General features: G+C 42.2%; 1 protein-coding gene across 11 annotated transcripts in view; it reads left to right on the forward strand.

The window, feature by feature from the left end:
* The window catches only part of LOC126069370 (zinc finger protein 208-like), a 464,532-nt gene that overhangs the window by 173,714 nt on the left and 267,733 nt on the right, over positions 1-23,085 (forward strand). For 10 of the 11 annotated variants that reach the window (XR_007515918.1, XM_049872688.1, XM_049872693.1 and 7 more), the window contains one exon: positions 10,055-10,642. Coding sequence is in view for 10 of the 11 variants with exons in the window: in XM_049872688.1 (XP_049728645.1) it covers positions 10,055-10,642 (588 nt within the window). In the remaining variant the exon portion in view is untranslated. Of the gene's footprint in view, positions 1-10,054; positions 10,762-23,085 lie in introns of all 11 variants that reach the window. The other variant, XM_049872697.1, reaches the window with a different exon arrangement.

Raw genomic sequence — 23,085 nt, forward strand, 5'->3', positions numbered from 1 at the left:
TTTTTTAAATTGTAAAAATATAGTATGAGTCAAAAACTGTAAAACTGCGTACAGTAAAACCAATTTTTGAACAGCACTTTTAATCTCAACATGGTGTTGAATAATGTGGTGCCTCCTATTTTCCTTCTCTAGAGATAGATATTCTAGGAGTACTCCCATTCTGGATGGGACTTTCCTTTGGAGACATGACTGTTGTCATGTTACTTCATGTCAAATTCAAGCCTTCATTCAAAACTACTGAGTTTTCCTCGGTGAGAATCTAAGAAATGCTCCTCAGATACCATGACAGTATCAGCTTTTTTTTTTTTTTCCAGCGAAGAAAGCTTTCTTCATTTTATTAGATTCTCTTCTCTCTCTCTCTCTCTCTCACACACACACACACACGGTAGTCATTTAATTTCTTATTCAACGAAACAGGTTAAACCACATGAAGTTCCATGTTGGCGTTTTTCAAAGTTACCAAAAAGGCAGGTTCACATGCTTCTTCCAAATACGCCTGAGTGTTTACAAAGATCTAAAGAATTCACTGTAACGTGTACAACTATAAGCAGTGGTTCAGTTAAAATAAGGGATGTCTTCACTCAGGAGAAGTCTTCACACAGCCTTGAAAGCCAAGCAGAAAAAAAGAAGCTTTTCATCCAGAAGTTGACTGTAATTACCAGCCCCTGGTCTGCATCAAGCTTGTCCAGTCCCTTAGTACAGAAACCAAATGTCTGCTGTCAGACGTTAGAATCTGTGCCAGGAGCCATTAATTATTTGCTAAAGGCCTCATCCGTGCCAACACTCTGCTCTTCCTCTCCTTTAGCTTGCAGCTTCAGAAGTGGGAATGCAGCCTGTTTCAGAGGACACAGTGTGATTGTTCGTGGCCAGCAGAAGACGGCCCACAGGATGAGATTCAGGCTCCTGGGTACCAATGGACTCAGACACCAAGTCCTTCCCATAGCCCACCTGGAACACTAAGGACTGTAACGCTCTGAAACCTAACGTGTCCAAGACAGAGCTTTTAAAATCTCACCTGAACAAATCTACTTCTCACCTGGCTTTCCCAGCCGGTAAGCTGCACCAGCCTTCATTCATTCACTGCATTCAGGGAAACAGTCCAAGCTACCGTGAGAGGGGAGCTCCCTTAGGAAGGCAGCTCTGAACTTTCTTCTCCTATTTCTCTTTTCAGAGGAAGGTACAGCCTCCACCCAGCAGCAAGAGGCAGATATCAACAATGTAAACCAAGCCAACTCTCAATCACATCCAGAAAAAATCCACATATTTTACCCTCTCTGGCAAGACCCTCCACATCTGACTTAAATTGAGAACACCCTCATATTTCATAGGCTCTTGACATCTTTTTAGAAAAATCTTTTTCAGACATGTCAACATTTTCCCTGCCTTTCGGCCTTCGCACCAAGTATTTCTGCTGATTAGAGGAAAAGTTTTAAACTCTAGGAACCCAATAATTCCTATAATTCTTGTCTCACTTCAAATGTCACCTCTGCAGAAAGTGCCCCTCCTGTCCCCTCAGTTATTCCCACTCATTTCTATGTTTAAATGTCATTGAGGTTTTCAGAACGAGGTAAATCCAGTTGAGGTTGACATTAACCTTCATGATGCAAGTAAAAGCAAACTGAGTGCAATGTTCCATTTCCCTATGTGACAGACTTTTAGCAAGCCCAAAACTATGAAGCTCTGCATTGTGCTGCTGGCAGCTTTCATGCCCTCTCTGCCCTGTTGGTTGCTTAAGGGTCTGGTGAGTTCACTAGAGGTGTGATGCCCATTAGCTGTGTGTTGCTATTTCAATTAAAAGTAATTAAAACTCAAAGTAGAGTTCCTTCTTTGCACTAGTCATATGTTCTGTGGTGAATAGGCACATAGGCCTAGTGCCTACCATATTGGAGTGTACAGAAACAGAACATGTCTATCTTCACATAAAGTACTCTTGGATAGTGCTGCTGAAGACTATATATAACAGGTAATAATCTGTGTGTGTCCTCAATGATCAGTGTCAAAGGCCAGAAGGAACAAGAAGACAAAATACAGAGTGTCTGCCCATAGATTTATCATCTAGCTTGGGAGACAGTTTTAAAGAAAGAATGAAAAACTAAGGATATGTGATATCTGTATTAAAAAGACCTAACCCGAGAGTGAGGTGCAACTGCTTGAAAAGGGAAATTATCTCAGTGAAGATTCAGAAAATGTTTTTTTTTTTAGCTACATGCAGTGTTGTGTAGAGCTGATACCATTTTGTATGGGTGGGGGTGGAAAGAGTATTTCAGTTGGGAAAAATAAATGTGTAAATCCCTGAGACAGCAGAGAACCCAGTATTATCTATTCATTGATGGAAGTCAGAAATGATTAAAGCAGAGAAAACAACAAGTGAGTGGTGAGGTTTGTGTGAGCTGGATTGGAACAGATCGTTTAGAACCGTGCTGAATACTCTGGGCTTTTGGAAGGCCCATGGACAGCCACTGATGGGCACTGAGCATTTCCTATGCCGCAGATAGAATTTGGAAGTGACAACGATGATTGAATGATGTCAGGCAGGAGCTTGTTATGAACAAATTAGGGAGGACTGTGAGGAGGCCTAGACGCGCAGATTGATTGTGAATCAGGAAGATAGCCAGTGATACAATAGAGGTGTGGATGGATAAAGGGCATCCCTTCATAGACTGCTCATTCCTGTACATCACTGAATGCTTCTCTCGGTTGACTGTCAATGTGCATAACCCCCGGATCTGGTTGAAATGCAAATTTCGATTGAGAAATTCTGGGATGGGACTTGAGTTTTCCACATACTGAACAAGCTCGTGGTTTATGCTGGAAATACTAGTCGAGAAATAATGATGTGAATTAAAATTAGCGAGCTGTATTACAGAAAATAAAAAAAAAGAAGGATAACGTGTAGAGGGGAGACACTGGTGTAAAGATCTTGCAACAGAGAATTCATTGACAGTGAGACCAAGAAATGAAATAGGACTCAAGCTGGAGAGGGAGCAGGGTGAAAAGAAACAGGAAGTGAAGTACGAGACGGGTCCTTCGTGAAAGCATAAAGATTTTCTGATTTATTTGTTGATCTATATCAGGAAGAAAAAGTGTTCAGGAATCCCCCCAGATTTCTCAAAATCTTAGTGAGTGGTGTTCTCATGGTTTGAAAATGAAGGGGGAAAAAATACGAGACAAGTCAAGGGGCAGAAAGAAATGTTAGTTAATTCCAAAGGAACAGAAAAAATACTGATCAGATATTACAGTGTCATAAGTGAGATGAAAAAGTTTTAGAAAGCCACAGTGGAAGGTTTTTACAGCACATAACTTAAAAATAAATGAACCAGGATGAGTTCATTGTCAATATATGAAAAGTATGTTCTTAAAATTTCATCCATGTTAATGTCAGATAACAGTGACATCTGACACCAGGAACAAAGGTACATAGGTAAGCCCACAACTTGAACATTGAATCCCTAAGTCCCTGGAGGAAATCAGGTTCAAGTTTTGTAGCCTGGCCAGGCCTGGTTGCTTCTCATGCTGTGGGAGAGGTAAATTCCTCCATGTGTGATCTTGTTGCAGAAAGGAGAGGCCTGTGGAGCTTCCTGAAGAATGCGGGTGTGTCCTCTGGGGGCTGGAGCCTGTTCTGCCTTTAGTGTAAAGGCCCTCAGGGTGGAGCATTGCCCTGAGCCTGGGAGGAGGCCAAAGGCCTGTCAGTCCGTGCTTCCTCCACACTGTTTCTTCCCCATCCTTCTTCCATTTCAGACCTCAGGTGTGGTGCAGGGAGGACTAGTCCAGTCCAGGCAGCTGGGGACCTCAGGCGACCATCTGGCACATCCATCAATCACAGGGAAGGATTTCAATTGCTGTCACTGGTGTGTGGACCAAACATTATTCATCTGCCTCCAGACTGCCCAGGCCTCTGCTTCCAGTCCTGTCCCTCTTCCTGGAAGTGGCTTCTTGGGGTCAGAGACGTCATTCCATAGACTCCCAGAAGCTGGAGAAGAAAATGGTGAGTTCTACGCAGAACTGGGTTATCCTTAGCATTATGTGGGTGAGGCTGGATCTGAATTGTTGGGGAAGCAGCCGTGTGCTGCGGGACTGTGGTTTCAGTGAAGAAGACAGTGACAGAGGAGGCTGAGGAACTGAGCCCTAGGAGGCACCCTAATACCTTGCTCCACTGTCTCTGGGCCCTTCATCCTTACATACATGGCATTTGAAGATTTGAATATCTGGTGTCACCTTCCTTATGTGACTCTCAGAGGTAGCATCACACGGTGTTAATATCCCCCCTCCCCTGTCCCGGTTCTTGGTGTTCTGTGTTGAATGACAGAGTCTTCTGTCCTGAATCTGAAGACAGAGGAGCTCTGGCTGTGGAGGCTGAGCCCCGACCCTCTAGAGCCATCCTTGTCCCATGTCTCTGAACAGTGGTCTTGAGTCTCCCTAGGCACTGGAGCACTTTGAGTCTTTAAAGGATTGAGAGGTATCATACCAGTTTCCTCCACTGCTCAAAAGTGTAAAATTACTCAGCATTTCACTAAGATTAAAAGCCAGATTCTTTTCAGTTGCCAACGAGTTCCCCCGAACATGATAAGCCCACTGACCCCAATCACCCCTCCAGATTCCTAAGACGGTTTTTCCTCTGCATTGCATTCGGCTCCAGCCACGCGGGGCCTTTGGCTCTTCCTAAGACATCCAAGACACCTTCACACCTTCTGACCTGTGCTCTGGCTGTTTCCTCCTTCTAGAACGGTTTCTTCTCAGAGACCTGAATTCTTTTATACAACACATTCCCACATGATAGTTATATATACATGTTTATGTATTTAAATTTACTGTCCCCACTCAAAGAATTTACTATCCATGTTCATCGGGGTGTTCGTTTTGTTCACTGCTGTAGCTGCTTTGCCAATGTGCGGTAGCCTCTGTATCAGTAGGACCTGAATGAATTTTAATGAATAAATGTAGCCACAGTTAAGGGTCTGGAGGGAAGAAGTCTTGTCTGAGACACAGGGCTTTGCCAGGAGAAGTATGTCCTGGTTGTAAGAATTGAATAGAATGTTTACCTTTGTCTCCTCTTCCTATTATCCAAGAGGACTTTAGATCATCTACTGGGTTTGGGTCTTTTTTTTTTTTTTTTTTTTTTTATGCTGTTATTGGACGGTAACAGCAAAAATAACAACAAAACTGTATGCATATGGACAGAAATGGAGTTGTCAGCAATTTAGACTTTAAAGAGAAATTGACCTGCATTGTGATCCTGGCTCAGCAGAGTTCCATGTGGGAAACACTGAGGATGTGATTAAATGAACATCTCTAACTTTACTCAGCTATGACCTGTCTGAAATAATATCTGCTTAGAAGAGTCATGAAAGAAAAATCACAGTTGCTCAGTACATGGGACATTTCATCATTATTCTATAATAAATATCAGGGTTTTTGATGAGTTTAAAATATATAACCTCGCCCACTGCAGTGGAGGAGACCTTTGGCTTTGGGCTCTGGTTCAAAGTTGCTGTCATCCGATCATACCAGGACAGATTAGAGATGTCATAGGCTGCTCACGTCACCATTTCCCTGAGAAGAGGAGTCTTCTTTCTCTAAAATTACTCTGTTTCAGCACTGAAGGCGTCTTTTAGCAGCCTTTTCTCTCCTCTTGACACGAGAAACCCAACGGATTGCTGCTGTTTCAGAAAGGTCACTCTTACAGACGAGGGGCTTCCAGTGGTCAGGGTTCAGGTAGTCATGGTTAGGTGCCTTCCAGGGGCTGCGAATGTGAGAGAATTCTAAAGCACAGCCCCTAGAGGCTGGTGTGTAAGTCTATTTCCTAGGCTCCACGGGCAATTTAACCGGTAAACCATCTGCATTTCAGCTTACTTATAAAATTAATTTTTTTGTAGTAGAAGTTATACCTAACAAAATCTTTGTCAATTCAACAGCGTTTACATGTATAGTTTGGTGACACTGATTACGTTCATCATGTTTTACAGTCATCCCAACCAAAAACCAAACCAAGTGCCATCAAGTTGATTCCGACTCCTAGCGACCATATAGGACAGAGTAGAACTGCCCCATAGATATTCCAAAGAGCGCCTGGCGGATTTGAAGTGCCGAGCCTTTGGTTAGCAGCCGTAGCACTTAACCACTATGCCACCAGGGTTTCCAAATGGAAATGGTAACCTTTTGTCACTGAGGAAACACAAGGGCGTGCTGTCCTTGTTTCTGCAGAGGTTTTGCTCCTTGTCATCTTCTAACATTAGACTGTGTTTGTGGACCTATCACATTCCCACCTTGGGCCTTGGTGCTCTCTGTTGAATGAGAGTCTCCTGACCTGAATCAGCCACATGCTTATCTCCAAGAGTTGAAGAAAATATGACCAGCTCAGTGTTTGGGTTGCCAGTGTGTTGATAATTGGCCCCTGGTCCTCCCATGGTTGTGAGAAACAAAAGCAAAACTGCCCTTCTGCAGTGTTTACCAGTTAGTATACATCATCCTGTCTTCACCCTGTGCTTTATGTTTTGTTGAGTGTGTTCTGGTAGGGCTTACGGAAGGAGTGGTAATTGTTTGTTCACAAGGAAGTGAAGATCTGAATGAGAGCATTTCTCTAATGTCTGCTATGTTTTCTAACCATTCCAGACTGTAAAGAGAGAGGAGAATACGACTGCAATTGGTCACAGTCGAACGGTAGAGAGATAATTTCAGTGCTGGAAGTCCGTGAGACAGAAAGCCATCAGTGAGGAAGTGAATGTAGTTAGTGAAGGGACGAGGCTGATGGCCATACCCTAGAGTAGACCTTGATAGTACACAGAACCTTGTGTCAAATCCCTAAGAATCCTCTGTTCCCCAGGACTGTCAGCCTCACCCTTCATTCTTGTACACACTGAAGTCCATGGTACCTTGCTGATGCAGAATGTGTCAATGTTTTAGGACTCAGTGGTTGTTGAGGATGTGGCTGTGGTCTTTACCCCGGAAGAGTGGGCTTTGCTGGATCTTACTCAGAGGAAGCTCTACAGAGATGTGATGATTGAAACCTTCAGAAACCTGGCCTCAGTAGGTAGGACCAGATTCCTTTTTTTTTTTTTTTCGGTTTTCTATTATTCCTTTAGTGAAGAAAACTATTTTACTCATTAAGTTTACTCCAGAATTTGGGCTGAGGAATGAGAATAAATCATTAAATAAAGGAGGCATGGTCCTTTGGCTCACAGAGCTCATGTATCTTGGCTTTCCGTGAGCACAAAGCAGTATGTATTATACTTAGTTTTCATTTCTCTTGTAATTAAAAGCCTTGAGGCTCTTTAAGTGTTGTAAATGTAAGCACTGGCTTTAGGGGTCACTTTGGGGCACAGAGAGTATTGTATTTGGGGACCGTGTAGAGTATTACTGTGTTGATTACAAGTTTGACATGATTATTTTGCTGCAAATCAACCCACACCTGTCTATCTTCAGAGACCCTGAAGAGCAAAGTATTGCCTCAATGTCAAGGAACTCCTCATTACTCTTCACTGTCTTCCCTCATGATAAGCGTTTCTTCCTGAGCACCATGTCAGCTCTACACATTTGTTTTCCCAGGGACACAACTTCACAGAAACCTGAGCTTCCTTTTCTGACTTTAGCAATCCTTTCACAGCTGCAGTTATTTGGATCCTTTTCCTCTTTTAATGTTACATGTATATCGTGTCCAGTATATTTCTACTTAGCTCTAACTACGCTTGTTCATGTCTCCGTCACTGTCAAAGTTCATAGAAGTATGTCCTAGTAAACTGCTTCTAAACCATTGGTAAAGTGCTGAAACAGTGAAATGTGGCTACGTCTTTATTAACAGTGGTCTTTTTTCCCCAAATAATTTCTTTCCATTTGTTTCATATTGCGAACCTCAACTTGAATTCTTGGGTCAGACTTTGGAAACCTTAAGGATGGAGAAAAGTTACCCAGCAAAGATATAATGGTGGGATACATAAAAAATAACACCTGGTCCTCCATGTTAGGAGAAACCTCTGAATCACACAGTAAGAAAGATGATCATAAAAACCAAGAGAGTCGCTTGAGGTGAGTGTCATTCCAACAAGAGAAAACGGTGCTTCTGGAGAAAATCCTAAGTTGTGATGACGTTAAAATACACATTCATATGTTGATGTGTATATACCAAGGCTTCCAACTGTTTCAGAACAGTTCAGTAATTGCAAACATAAAGAAGGATGGTGTACACATTGCATAGCCTGTTGGATTTTGACCTGAGCAGAGAATAGTTGGCAGTGCCCTGCACAAAGACGATGTCCCACTACACTGCTTTGAATGTGTGTTGCTTGTCACAGTCCTGTTATTGAGTGTTCTGCAGCAGGTTCCTGACACTTTTTCGAATTCATGCAGATCAGATTATTGACAGTACTGTGGGCAGCGACGCACATTGAAAGCTGTGAGATTGGCTGCCATCTTTGTTCAGGGCTCTGTGGTTTGTTCCCAACACAGGTTGAAATCCGATGGGCAACAGATATCCAACGCGAACACTGCCGTTATTTACGTGGGCAATTGTTGAAGCAATACAAACCAGTTTGAAGCCCTGATATGTGCTTATACATATATAAATATATATATATATGTGTACGTATATTGTGTATGTATAAACTTTGCTGAAAACTTACGTGTTCAGAGAATTTTCACAACCTTTTCATAAATGTGTGTCAGACATTGAGTATTTGAAACATATTTCACTTAAACACAATGATCAGAAAGCCTCATATTTTAGAAAAGCAGTGACGATTATGGTACTATTTCTGCTAGATGATTTGAAGTATGAAACAGGAGAGAAGTCAAGCGAAAAACTGCATGTTCGCTTTGTTAGGTAATGGTGAAGTGGAAATAATTGATTTCCAACAACATGTTGCCTGTTTTTAACAGAATTCATACAGTAGAACACCTCCGTGAAAAAAATGGAGACAATCCGTGTGGGAAAACCTTCAGGCGGATTCCAAATCTTACCGTGCAGAAAAGAAATCCTCCAGAAGTAAATCCTTTTGAATGCTCTGACTGTGAAAAAGCCATCATGGATCCCTCATCACATAACCACCATGCCTGTCAGTTTATTGCGTGTAGAGAAGCCTGTGGTGGTACCACTCCTATGAGACCTCTTAGTGGCAAGAAACCCCATAAATGTGAGGTATGTGGGAAGGATTTCATTTGTATCTCAACTCTTAAGAATCCTGTGACAACACTCACTAGTGACAATCAGTATAAATGTAATGAGTATGGGAAAGATTTCTGTAGTTTCTCGTCCTTTTGGACACATGTGAGAGGGCACAACGGTGAATATAAAGAAAGTTCTTCTAGTGACCCTTTATCCCTCCTTTTCTATAACAGAGATAAGCCCTATGAATGTAGGGAATTTAGGAAAGCCTTTAATTTTTCCTCAGCCCTCACTGCACATTTAGGCACTCACAGTGAAGAGAGGCCTTATGAATGTAAGGAACATGGGAAAGCCTTTGGTTGGCCCTCATACCTCACTACACATATAACAACTCACACTGGAGAGAGGCCTTATGAATGTAATGAATGCGGGAAAGACTTTAGGCAATCCTCAAAGCTCATTGTACATAGAAGGATTCAAAGTGGAGAAAGACCTTATGAATGTAAGGAATATGGAAAAGCCTTTAAGTGTTCCTCACATCTCACTAATGATAGAAAAACTCACAGTGGAGACAAGCCATATAAATGTACAGAATGTGCGAAAGCCTTTAGTCAGGCTTCATCCCTTATTACACATATAAGAACTCACAATGGACAGAGGCCTTACGAATGTAAGGAATGTGGGAAAACATTTAGGTATTCTTCTAACTTCACTTCACATATAAGAACTCACAGTGGAGAGAAGCCTTATGAATGTAAGCAATGTGGGAAAGCCTTTAGGCAGTCCTCAGGCCTCATGACACATAGAAGAATTCATACTGGAGAGAGGCCATATGAATGTAAGGAATGTGGGAAAGCCTTTACAGATCCCTCACACCTCACCTCGCATATGCGAACTCACAGTGGAGAGAGGCCTTATGAATGTGAGGAATGTGGGAAAGCCTTTAGTCAGTCAGGAAACCTCACTAAGCATATAAGAACTCACACTGGGCAGAGGCCTTATGAATGTAAGGAATGTGGGAAAGCCTTTAGTCTGCTCTCAACCCTCACTACACATATAAAAATTCACAGTGGAGAGAAGCCTTATGAATGTAAGCAATGTGGAAAAGCCTTTAGCAAGTCCTCAGGCCTCATGACACATAGAAGAATTCATACTGGAGAGAGGCCATATGAATGTAAGGAATGTGGGAAAGCCTTTAGTCACTCAGGAAACCTCACTAACCATATAAGAACTCACAATGGGCAGAGGCCTTATGAATGTAAGGAATGTGGGAAAGCCTATCATCAGCTCTCAAACCTCACTACACATATAAGAACTCACAGTGGAGAGAAGCCTTATGAATGTAAGCAATGTGGGAAAGCCTTTAGGCAGTCCTCAGGCCTCATGACACATAGAAGAATTCATACTGGAGAGAGGCCATATGAATGTAAGGAATGTGGGAAAGCCTTTACAGATCCCTCACACCTCACCTTGCATATGCGAACTCACAGTGGAGAGAGGCCTTATGAATGTGAGGAATGTGGGAAAGCCTTTAGTCACTCAGGAAACCTCACTAACCATATAAGAACTCACAATGGGCAGAGGCCTTATGAATATAAGGAATGTGGGAAAGCCTTTCGTCAGCTCTCAAACCTCACCACACATATAACAATTCACAGTGGAGAGAAGCCTTATGAATGTAAGCAATGTGGGAAAACCTTTAGGCAGTCCTCAGGCCTCATGACACATAGAAGAATTCATACTGGAGAGAGGCCATATGAATGTAAAGAATGTGGGAAGGCCTTTCGTACTTCCTCTTCTCTCACAAGACATATAAAAACTCATAGTGGAGGACTTAGGAATGTAAGGAGCGTGAGAAAGCCCTTCCCTGTTCATCACACCTCACATCACATATAACATCTCACTGTGGAGAGACTACTCTGTCAAAAGGGGGGTGTTTCATCCTTAATTCTATAATTTCAAACAGCAAATTTCTGAAAGTCAGTGATAAAAGAACAAAGTTTCTCAGTGTGTAACAAAGCAGTACTACCTCCAAGAAGGGGTCATTCGAATTCCTTTGTGCCTATGAAAGTTTCATTTTCACTATGGGCTTGTCCTCATCGGTGTTTGTTACTTTCTCAGTCCAAGCTAAATTTTACCTTTCGGAAAGTCCTTGACTATAACAAATAAGCCTGTAGGGAATAGCCAGGAGGAAATGTGGTTTTACATTTGTTAATACTTTTATGGATGTTATTTTGTATACAATGAAATACACTCTTCTTGTATTTGGTTTAAGAGTGTTTTTTGAAAAAAATTGTATTCCATGGGAATTCCACTTTGGAATATAAGCTGACAGTTCCTTCAAAATCTAAACACAGTCCTCCCATTCTGATCTAGCAGTAACACTCCTAGGTATTTACCCACATGAGTTAAAAACATATATCCATATAAAAACCTGCTCACAAATGTTTATAGCAGCTTTCTACATAATTACAATAATTGAAAGCACCCAAAATGTCACTGAATAGGTAAATGGGTAAACAAATAGTGAGACATCCATTCAACGGTGTATTATTCAGTGATGAAAATAATTCAGCTATCAAGGTAGGAAAAGTTATGGAGGAATCTCAAATCCACACTACGTGAAAGAAGCCGGTCTAGAAAAGCTACATCCTGTGTGATCCCAAGCCTATGGCATTCTGGAAAAGTATGAAGTGTAGAGGCAGTACAAAAATCATTGATTGCCAGGGGTTTGGGGAGAGGCAGGAGGAACGAATAGGTGGAGCCCAGGGAATTTTTACCACTGTGTAACTACTCTGTAGGAAATGTAATGATGGACTGATGACAGTATGCATTTGTCAAAACCTATAGGAGTATAAACACAAAGAGTGAACCCTGATGAAGTCTATGTATTTTAGTTGCAAACCACGTCTCACTATTGATGTGCCCGTTGTTACAAACATATCCCACACCACAGGAATGCAACATGTTAACAATAGGAGAAACACTGGGTGTAGGTGGGATGCATGGGGAGTCTGTACTTGATGCACAATTTTTCAGTAAATCCTCATGTCTCTGAAAACAAAGTCAATTTCAAAACTATGAAAACTATGGCATCCCATTTTTGTTTTGTTTTTATAACAGGGGCTGCAGAATCTATTGAAGTTTCTTATATCTTTTTCGTATGAACTAAGTAGACATCATTTGTTTTTGTTTCTTATAAGTGAATTTAAAAACTATTGTAAAATGCATGTAAAAAATAAATTTTGCCATTTTAACCATCTGAAGTATACAAATGCATTAGTTACATTCACAATGTTGTGCAACCATCAACCCTCTTTCAAAAATTCTTCATCCCATCCCATTTGGAACAAAGGAGAATGAAGAAAACCAAACACACACAGAAAATTTAGCCCAAGGTACTAAAGGAGTACATGAACCAGAGACTGCACCAGCCTGAGACCAGAACAGCTAGATGGTGCCTGGCTGCCAGCAATGAGTGTCCTACCAGGGAACACAACACAGAGTCTCGGACAAAATGGGATAAAAATGTAGAACAGAGCTCAGATTCATGTTTGAGCAGATTTCATGGTCTGATAGAGACTGGAGGAGCCCCCGAGACCTTGGCCCCCAGACACACTGCAAACTGCTAACTGAAACCATTCTCCAAGCCCACTCATCAGACAAAGATTAGACAGGAGTGTAAAACCGGAAGTAATAAGCATGAGGAATGTGCTTCTTAGTTCAATTAGATTTATAAGACCAAATAGGTAGCTCCTGCCCAAAAGCAGGATGAGAAGGCAGGAAGGGACAGGGAAATTGGTCAAATGGACACAGGGAACCCAGGGGATTCCAACTAATGCCACAAAACAATATCTATGTAAATTTCTTAATAAGAAACTAAGTTAAGGTGTAATGTTTCACCTAAAGAATAAGAAAAGTTTTTTTTCATCACCCCAAAGAGAAACTCTGTACCCAACAAGCAATAAGTCCCCATTTCTACTCCCTCCAGCGCCTGGTAACTAATAATAAACTGTTCTCTCTGCCTTTGCCAGTTCTGGACATTTCACATAAACGGAATTGTATGAAATTCGTCCTTTAGTGTCTGGCTTATTTCACTCCTCGTAATATGTGTTCAAGGTTCATCGATCACCTTGCATATAATACCAGAACTTCATTTCTCTTTGTGGTTGAATAAATATTCAATTTCTTCATCAGTGGCATAAGTTGTTGATGCATAAATTTGAATAATATTTGTATTCACTGTTCTTCCTTGTAGGCATATGGATATTATGCTGTCATTGACAGTGTTGTAATTCAGGATCTTGAAAGGTTCTTTTTGATCATGAATGCAATTCCATTCCTCTTCAATTTGTCATTCCTGGCATAGTTGGTCATACGAATGTCTGATGTGTCCCATACCAGTCCATTTCAGCTCAGTAAAACCTAGGATATTGATCTTTATGAGTTCCATTTCATTTCTGATAACTTCCAAAGCTGCAGAATTTCATTAATAACGGTAATGTGGGGCAGCTAACAGGATTGAGAAAATGCTCACCATCACTGCCATTAAAGAAATGCAAATGAAAACTACTGCGAGGCAGGGAGAGAGGGATATTCACTAACTAGATAGCAGACAAAAATGTAGGCGATGGGAAGTACAACTGAAGAAAAACAAAAGGAATTTCCTCAATACAACCAAAAGCTTCAAAGGCCAGAGTAGTAAGGACAGGTGTCTGGAGACAATGGTTGCAAGGGATGTGTCGGTCAATTGGCATAACAAAATGTATTAAGAAAACAGTCTGCATTCCACTTTGGTGAGAGGCCGCTGGGGTTTTAAACGCTAGGAAGCGGCCACGTAAGATGCATCAATTGGTCTGAACCCACATAGAGCAAAGGAGAATGAAGAACACCAAAGACTCAAGAGAAATACGAGCCCAAGAAACAGGGCCACATAAACCAGAGACTCCACCAGCCTGAGACTCAAAGAACTAGATGGTGCCCAGCTGCTGGTGATCATTGCCCTGGGAGAACACAACAGAGAATACCTGATGGAACAGGACAATAGTGGGATGCAGATCTTCAAATTTCATGAAAAGCCCAGGCTTAATGGTCTGCCTGAGAACTAGGGACCCTGACAGCCAAGGTCCCCGAACCTTTGATAGCCCAAGATTGGAACCATTCCCGAAACCAACTCTACACACAGCGATTGGCCTGGGCTATAAGACAATGATGCTGCTGAGGAGTGAACTTCATGGCTCAAGCAGACACATAGGATTATGTGGGCAACTCCTGTGTGGTGGCGAGATGGGAAGGAAGAGGGGGACAGGAGCTCGCTGAATGGACACGGGGAATGCAGGGTGGAGAGGAGGAATGTGCTGTCTCGTTAAGGGGAGCACAGCTAGGACTGCATAGCAAGGTCTGCACAGCTTTTTGTATGAGAGACTGACTTGATGTGTAAACTTTAACCTAAACCACATTAAGTTAAAGAAAACTATGAGCTACCTTCTTACCCCAACATTATTGGCACGTAAGAACAACAACAACAAAAACCCAAAAATCAATGCTGGAGAGGTTGCAGGGATGTCATGGGTTGAATTATGTCCCCCCGGAAATGTATTAACTTGGTTAAGTCATGATCCCATTATTCTGTGGTTGTCCTCCATTTTGTGATTGTAGTTTTATGTTAAGGAGGATTAGCGTGGGATGTAACACCCTTTACCAGGTCACCTCCCTGATCCAATGAAAAGGGAGTTTCCCTGGGGTGTGGCATGCACCACCTTTCATGAGAGATAAAAGGAAAAAGGTGAGCAGAGAGACAGGGGAACCTCATACCGGAAAGCACTGCCGGGAGCAGAGCGTGTCCTTTGGACCCAGGGTCCCTGCTCAGAGAGGCTTCCAAAGCTGGGACAGATTGAGGAGAAGACTGATAGTAAAAGCCTTTCCCTGGAGCCGACGTCTCAAATTTGGACTTTTAGCCTACTTTACTGTGAAGAAATAAATTTCTCTTTGTTAAAGCCATCCACTTGTGGTATCTCTGTTATAGCAGCACTAGATGACTAAGACAAGGGACAGTGGAACTCTTATGCACTGCTGGTGAGAATGTAAAGGGGTACAACCATTTTGGAAAACGATTTGGTGCTTCCATAAAAAAACTAGAAATAGAAATACCATAGGATTCAGCAATACCACTCCTAGGAATATACCCTAGAGAAATAAGAGCCATCACGCAAATAGACATACCCATACGCATGTTCACTGCAGCATTGTCTACAATAGCAAAAAGATGGAAATAACCTAAGTGCCCATCGACAGGTGAATGGATGTCTTAGTCATCTAGTGCTGCTATAAGAGAAATGCCACAAGTGGATGGTTTTAACACAGAGAAATTTTATTCTCTCACAGTCCAGAAGGCTAGAAGTCTGAATTCAAGGCACTGTCATCTCCAAGGGAAGACTTTCTCTCTGTGTTGTCATCAGTCTTGCCTTGGTCTGGGAGCATCCCAGTGCAGGAACCTCAGGTCCAAAGGACACACACTGCTGCTGGCACTGCTTTCTTGGCGATATGAGATCCCCATCTCTCTCTGATGGTTTCTCTCTTTTATATCTCAGAAGAGATCGCCTTAAGACACTACCTATGCTTGTAGAGCTCATCAATGTAACTGCCGCTAATTCAGCTTCATACATCATAGTGATAGGATTTACAACACCTAGAGAAATCAGAAGATAAAATGGTAGACAATCATACAAGGGAATGATGGCCTATCGAAATTGAGAGATATTTTGGGGGGGATGCAATTCAACCCATGACAATGGGTAAACAACCTATGGTACCTGAACACAATGGAATACTATGCAAAAATAATGAAGAATGATGAATCTGCGAAACATGTCACAATATGGATGAGTTGGGAGGGCATTTTAATGAGTGAAATGGGTCAATCACAAAAGGGCGAATACTGTACGAGACCACTATTACAAAAACTCATAGGAAGTTTTAAACACAGAAACGATCTCTGATGGTTACAAGGAAAGGGCGAGGAAGGAGAGAAAAACACTAGTGAATAGTTAAGAGGTAGCTTTGATGAAGGCTAAGGCACTAGGGAATACTGGGGAAGTCAGCAGAACTTGATCAAGCCAAGGTCATGGAAACTTCATAGACAAATCCAAATTCCCTGAGGGACCGAATTACCGGACTGAGGGCTAGGGACCACTGACTCATTAATATTTAGCTCAATTGGCATAACACACTTTAAAATGAAAATGTTCTGCATCCTACTTTGTTGAGTAGCATCTGGGGTCTTAAAAGCTCGTGAGTGGCCATCTAAGATGCTCCACTTTTCTCACCTTGTCTGGAGCAAAGAATAATGAAGAACACCACAGACACAAGGTAAAGATTAGTTCAAAGCACTAATGAATAACTACCACAGCCTCCACCAGATAGTCCAGCACAACCAGATGGTGCCCTGATTTCAACACCGACTGCTCTGACAGGGATCACAATAGAGGATCCCAGACAGAGCTGGAGGAAAAAGTAGAACAAAATCCAAACTCACAAGAGAAAACCAGACTTACTGGTCTGACAGAGACTGAGAAACCCTGAGAGTATGGCCCCCAGACAGCCTTTTAACTCAGTACTGAAGTCACTCCTCAGGTTCACTCTTCAGCCAAAGATTAGAAAGGCACCATAAAAAAAAAAAGGAAGTGAATTGTAGAAAGTACGAATCTAGGAAAATTGGAAGTCTCCATTCCTGCTACTATTTTAACACAAGTCCAGTCCCTAATCGTATTTCCCAAGATTCCCAGATGGGACAAGTATATAGTCCCCATTTATTTCTTTATAGCCTTATGAAATGTTTTCTTTCTGTTTTGGAGACACTCCCCCTACATCAGTGATTCTCAACTGGGGACCATTTTCCACCTCAGGATATCTGGCAATATCTGGAAACACTGCGAGGGAGGCACGTGCTAATACACTCTAGTGTTTTAGAGGCCAAGGAGGCTGCTGAACATCCTACATGCATCCTGGGGTATGCAGCCCTGGTGGAAGCCGTTGCACGTGGCCAAAAACTGGCCTAACAGTATGGGACAAAATCCAGGGACACATCAAAACTTCCCTTTTACATACCCATAGCCAACATCTACTTGGAACTTCACGTGGTATTTCTTGTGCTGGTGATTTACCATATTAGCTCATTTAATCCTCATATCAACCACATGTGGCACACTTTGTCATAGCCTCTCTTTCCCAGATGAGGAAACTGAGGCACAGGGGAGCTAAGCATATTTCTCAAAACCACCTTCTATTAAGGTGGCATCAAGATTTTTAAGCCAGGAAAGAAAAACCTAACAGTTCACACTATTAACTGCTCTGTTCCATCACCCATGGACACATGTGTCCAGCACAGGACATTGGCCGTGTCTCTGGCAGGAACTCTCACTGTAGAGAAATGTCTGCAGGGCTCCCTTTATGCCCTTGTTCACCAAGTTGTAGATGAAGGGCTTTGTCATGGAAGCGACCACTGTGTACAGAACGGCAAACACCCCTGCAGAAGTGACACACAGACATAAGCAGGCAGGCTTCGTAGAACAAGGAGACAAACGAGAGGTGAGACCCACAGGAGAAAATGTTTTATACTTCCTGTTACGGATCGAATTTGTATCCCCCCAAAGGATGTGTTATAAACCTTAATCCCTATACTTGTGGATATAGTGCTATTTGGGAGTGGGGTTTCTTGGTTATGTTAATGAGGCAATATCAGTGTAAGGTATGTCTTAAGTCAGTCTCCTTCGAGATGCAAAATAATTAGATTGAGCAAGCAGGCGAGCAGAGCTGGGGGAAGACAGATGCCACACCACATGAAGATAACCAAGAAACAGAGATCAGAAGCTGAGAAGAGACAAGGACCTTCCCTCAGAGGCCACAGAGAAAGGAAGGCTTCCCTAGAGCTGGTGTCCTGAATTTGAACTTCCAGCTCCCTAAACTGTTGCAAAAATAGCTTTGTTTGTTACAGCCACCCACTTGTGTTATTTCTGTTATATCAACACTAGACAACTAAGAATTTGTTATGGGACAGTGGGATGCTGCTCTAAAAAAATATCTAAAATGCGGAAGTGGTTTTCGAATTGGGTAATAGCAAAAGCCTGGAAGAGTTTTAATGTGCGTAATAGTCAAAGCCTAGATGATCTTCAAGCGAAGGTCGGTAGAGCTATGGACATCAGAAGCAATTCTGGTGAGGGCTCAGAAAGAAGTGAGGTGAGCCATAGAAAATTCTCCATCATTTTAGAGAATACATATGGTGCCATCAACAGAATGTTGCTAGACATGTGGACATTAAATGTGCTTCTGCTAGTGCTTTAAAAGGTGAACATGTGATTGGACGATGGAGGAGGACTAATTCTTTTTAGGCAACGTCAAGGAGCTTGCCTCAATTATGTCCAAATGTTCTGTGGGAGGCAGACCTTGTAACTGATGACCTGGGATAGAAGGGTGAGGGGATTTCTAAGCAAGGTCTTAAAGAGGTCACATGGTTTCTTCTTACTGCTAATAGTAAAATGCAACAGGAACGAGATGGACTTAAAAGTGAACTGTGCAACATGAGAACAGAACTTAAAGGTTTGGAAAATTCTGTTGAACAAACTAAGGACACGTGTCCTAGAATGTTTGTCAAGGATGTGGCTGCAAAAGGAAAGCCCTCTGCCTCTTGGAATTCTACAGGCAAGAAAGTGGGCAGAGGAGCTACATCTGTTGTCCTCCAAAAGAAGAATAATCCCTGCAGCTGCTCTGAGATCAGCAGAAAAGTTGGAAGGAATAGCAGAACCGGGGCTGACTGATTGTCAAAGGGTGGAGCCAAGAACTCCTGGGTTTCAAAGGGTGCAGACACACCCTCCTAGGTTTCAAAGACTTAAATCTCCAGCATCTCGGTTTTGACATGTGGGGCTGCCATTCAGTTGTGTCAAGAGGATTGGTCTGCTGCTCAAAGCTGAGGGAGTGGGGTTGCCATGCTCAAGGGGCAGGAGAATGGTGTCTGCCAGGGTCGAGGGGAAATAGTCGCCGCTCAGGTGGACTAGGAGGACAGGGCTACCTAAAGCCAAGGGGGCAGAGTAGCCAACCCAGTGGCCTTGGAAGTTAGGTGTGAAACCCCAAGCTGAGAGACCTCCAACCAGAATCCAGAAAGCATGGCCAACACCCACGCTCTGGAGGGTGGGAACATTGCCCAGATGCTCTCAGGGAACAGAGCATTATTTTCAAGCCTTTAGAAATAATGAAATTTGTTCTGCTGGGTTTTGGACTTGGTTGGTGCCTATTATCCCTTCTTTCCCTCCGATTTCTCCAATCTGTAATGGAAACATTTACCTTGTGCCTATTCCACCATTGTACTTTGGAAACAGATGACTTGTAGTCTAGGTTTCACAGGTTTACAGATGCAAAGGAATTTTGACACATCTTTGATTTTCAGGATTCAGAAGATGAGATTTTGGGCTTGGAGTTGATTTAAGACATTTAGGATGGTGTGACGTGAATGTTTTTTGCATGCGGTGAAGACACGCATTTGGAGGGAGTCAAAAGTGAAATGTTATGTATTGAATTGTGTCGCCCAGAAATCTGTGTTGTAAATCCTAAACCCTATCCCTGTGGTTATAATTCAGTCTGGGAGTGGGTTTTCTCATATTAATGAGACAGTGTTAGTGAAGATATTATGGATCATTTTTGTAATCTCAGAAATCTGTTTTGAGATATAAAAAGAGAAATTTTAAGCAAGCAACCTAACAAACATGCAGAGATCGAGGGAAAGACATGCCAGATCACGTGAAGATCATCAGGGAACAGAGAAACACGACCTGAGACAAGAATTTTCCCCGGAACCCACGGAAAGAGAGAGCATTTCCCTAGAGGCAGCACCCTGAATTTAGGCTTCTAGCCTCCTAAACTGTGAGAAAATTAATTTGTTAAAGCCAGTCACTTCTGGTATTTCTGTTACAGCAGCTCTAGGTAACTAAGGCACTTCCCTTCCTTTCTTGAGATGCTCAGTATATAATACGCAGTTTCTGCATATCTGAAAAGGATCCGAGCAAGAGGAAGAAAAACCATGACGTCTGTCACAATATATAACACAAGTTTGCTGATGAAGGTGTTGGAGTAGGCAAGCTTGAGGACTTTGGTGAGCTCACAGAAATAGCGTGGGATTTCAATGACTGCACAGAAAGTACCAGCACAGTCAAAGGGTCAGGAAGAGCACCCAGCATGCTGACAAGCCAAGGGTTTTGAATGACTGTGTAGTGCTGAGACAGAAAGGTCCACATAAACCAGAGGGTCCATCACCCTGAGACCAGAAGAACTAGATGGTGCACAGCTACCACCAATGACTGCCCTAACAGGGAACACAATAGGGAGCCCCTGACAGCAGGAGAAAAGCGCGGTGCAGAACTCAAATTCTAGTAAAAAACCAGACTTAGTGGTCTGACTGAGACTGGAGGAACCCCCGAAAACATGACCCCTGGACTCTCTGTTCACCCAGAACTAAAACCATTCCCAAAGCCAACTCTTGAGACATAGAATAGACTGCACTATAACGCATAAAGTAATACTCTTGAAGAGTGTGCTTCTTAGTTCAAGCAGATACTCAAGACTAAATGGGCAGCTCCTGTCCAGAGGCGAGATGAGACAGCGAAAGGGATAGGAGCTAGTTGAATGGACACGGAAAATCTGGGGTGGAAGGGAGAAATGTGTGGTCACATTACAGGGATAGCAACTAGGGTCACATAAAAATATGTGTATAAACTTTTGTATTAGAAACTAACTTGAGCTGTAAATTTTCAACTAAAGCACACATACAAAAAAGAACAGGGCTTGTTGGGTTTGAGGTGGTGGGGCTGCCAGAGGGATTAGAAGAATGGGGCCGCCCAAGGCAAGGGAGCAGTGTTGCCATCTCAGTGGGCTTCAAAGGCCAAGATCAAGCTCAGGATTCAGGGGCCTACACCCAGAATCCGAAGATCATGGTCAACACCTAGACTCTGGAATGCAGGGTTATTGCCTGCATGTTCTCAGAGACCAGAGGATTATTTTGAAGCCTTGAGTGATAATATATGTTGGGGTGCTGGGTTTTGGAATTACTTGGTGCCCCTTATCCCTTCTTTCCCTCTAATTTACCCCTCTTGTGATAGAAATGTCAACATTGTTTCTGTTCTACTATTGTACTTTGGAAACAGATAATTTGTAACCTAGATTTCACAGGTTCACAGATGAAGAGGAATTTTGTCCGAGGATGGAATATGCCTAAAGTCTCACCTGTATTTGATTTAGATGACTTGGAAGATGAGATTTTGAACTTAGAATTGATTTAAGACTTTTGGAATGATGTGATGGGGTGAATGGGTTTTGCATGTGGCAGATATATTCAATTTGGCGGCCAAAACGTGGAATGTTACAGACTCAATTGTGTCTCCCAAAAGTATTGTCATGAATCCTGCCCTATATATCTGTGGTCATATTCCCATTTGGGAATGGGTTGCCTGTGTTATGCTAATGAGACAGGATTAGTGCTGGCTGTGTCTGGAGTCAATGTCTTTTGAGATATAAAAGAGACCCAACAAGTAAGCCAGAGAAACTGAGATGGAGGAAGAGAGTTGACAAGCCACATGAAGAACACTTGGGAGCACCTCGGGAAGAGATAAGGACCTTCTCCGAATTGTATTTATTTTGTTGTTGTTGAGAATATACACAGCAAAACATACAACAATTCAACAGTTTCTACATGTACCATTTAGTGATATTGATTGCATTCTTCAAGTTGTGTCACCCTTCTCGTCCTCCTTTTCTGAGTTCTTCTTCCCCCATTAACATAAATTCATTGCTCCCTAAGTTTCTTATCTAATCTTTCCTGCTGCTGTTGTCAGTTTGATCCCACATAGATAGTTCCTGAAAGGGCCCGATGCTCAAGGCAGGCATTTTTGACGAGTTAAACAATTGTTTAGGTTTAAGAAGACTTCAGGGGATATTTTTGGTTTAAGGTTTAATGTTTATCTCAGGGCAATATTTTCAGGGGTTCATTCAACCTTCATGGATTCAGGAAGTTGGAGTCCATGAGAATTTGAAATTCTTATCTGTATTTTATCCCTTTTTATGAGGATTCTTCTACAGAGCCTTTGATCAAAATGTTCAGTAATGGTACTCAGGTACCACCCAGTTCTTCTGGTCTCATGGTATTGGAAGCAGTTTTTCATGGAGACAATTATCTACACTTTCCATATGTTCTTTATATTCCTGACTCAAGTTTTTCCTCTGTTGCTGCCGGTGAATACAGACCAACTGTTACGTCTTTCATGGCTCCTTGTAAGTGTTTAAGACCCCAGGCACTACACAACTAACTAGAAGGTATAAGTACTAAACATGTGATTAGGCCACTTAATCAGAATATCCCATGAAACCATGATCCTAAACCTCCAAACCGAGTAAACAAATCTGAACAGATTTAAGCTGATTCAGCATCTACTTCATTTTTTAACGTTGTAAATATCTCTCACAAACCACTTCCTTCTTCATTATTTTTTATTTTTATTGCGCTTTACGTAAAAAAATTTTTTTTTTAAGTTTAAAAATCAGATAAGTCGCTCATACAAAAATTTATATAACCTTGCTATGTTGACATCTGAAGGGCCTATGCATCTGCATTCTACCCCTCACCCACCTGGATAAGAGACTAGGCTGGATGTGGGGTCTTTACATCTCTAAAATCCCAAATTCCAAGAATCGCCAAGACGTGAGGGTGGGTGGGCGTGTCCAAGTCAGAAAAGTCCTTGGATAGAACTGTTGATCCGCTGGGAGTTAAAAAATTAACAGGCAAAAGAAGGGATGTGCAACACAGAGTTTTAGTCAGAGAATTCTCCTTTCTTCCATCTACAACAGTTCATCAACTGTTTTCCTTATCATGTGAGTTGGCTCTCGAATCATGAAAAGATACACATTCTGTAGTTTGCCACCTCTCATTTTTAAATAACCAAGTTGTTTATGTC

This window comes from Elephas maximus, chromosome X (genome assembly GCF_024166365.1).
Source record: "Elephas maximus indicus isolate mEleMax1 chromosome X, mEleMax1 primary haplotype, whole genome shotgun sequence".
Taxonomy (NCBI): domain Eukaryota; kingdom Metazoa; phylum Chordata; class Mammalia; order Proboscidea; family Elephantidae; genus Elephas; species Elephas maximus.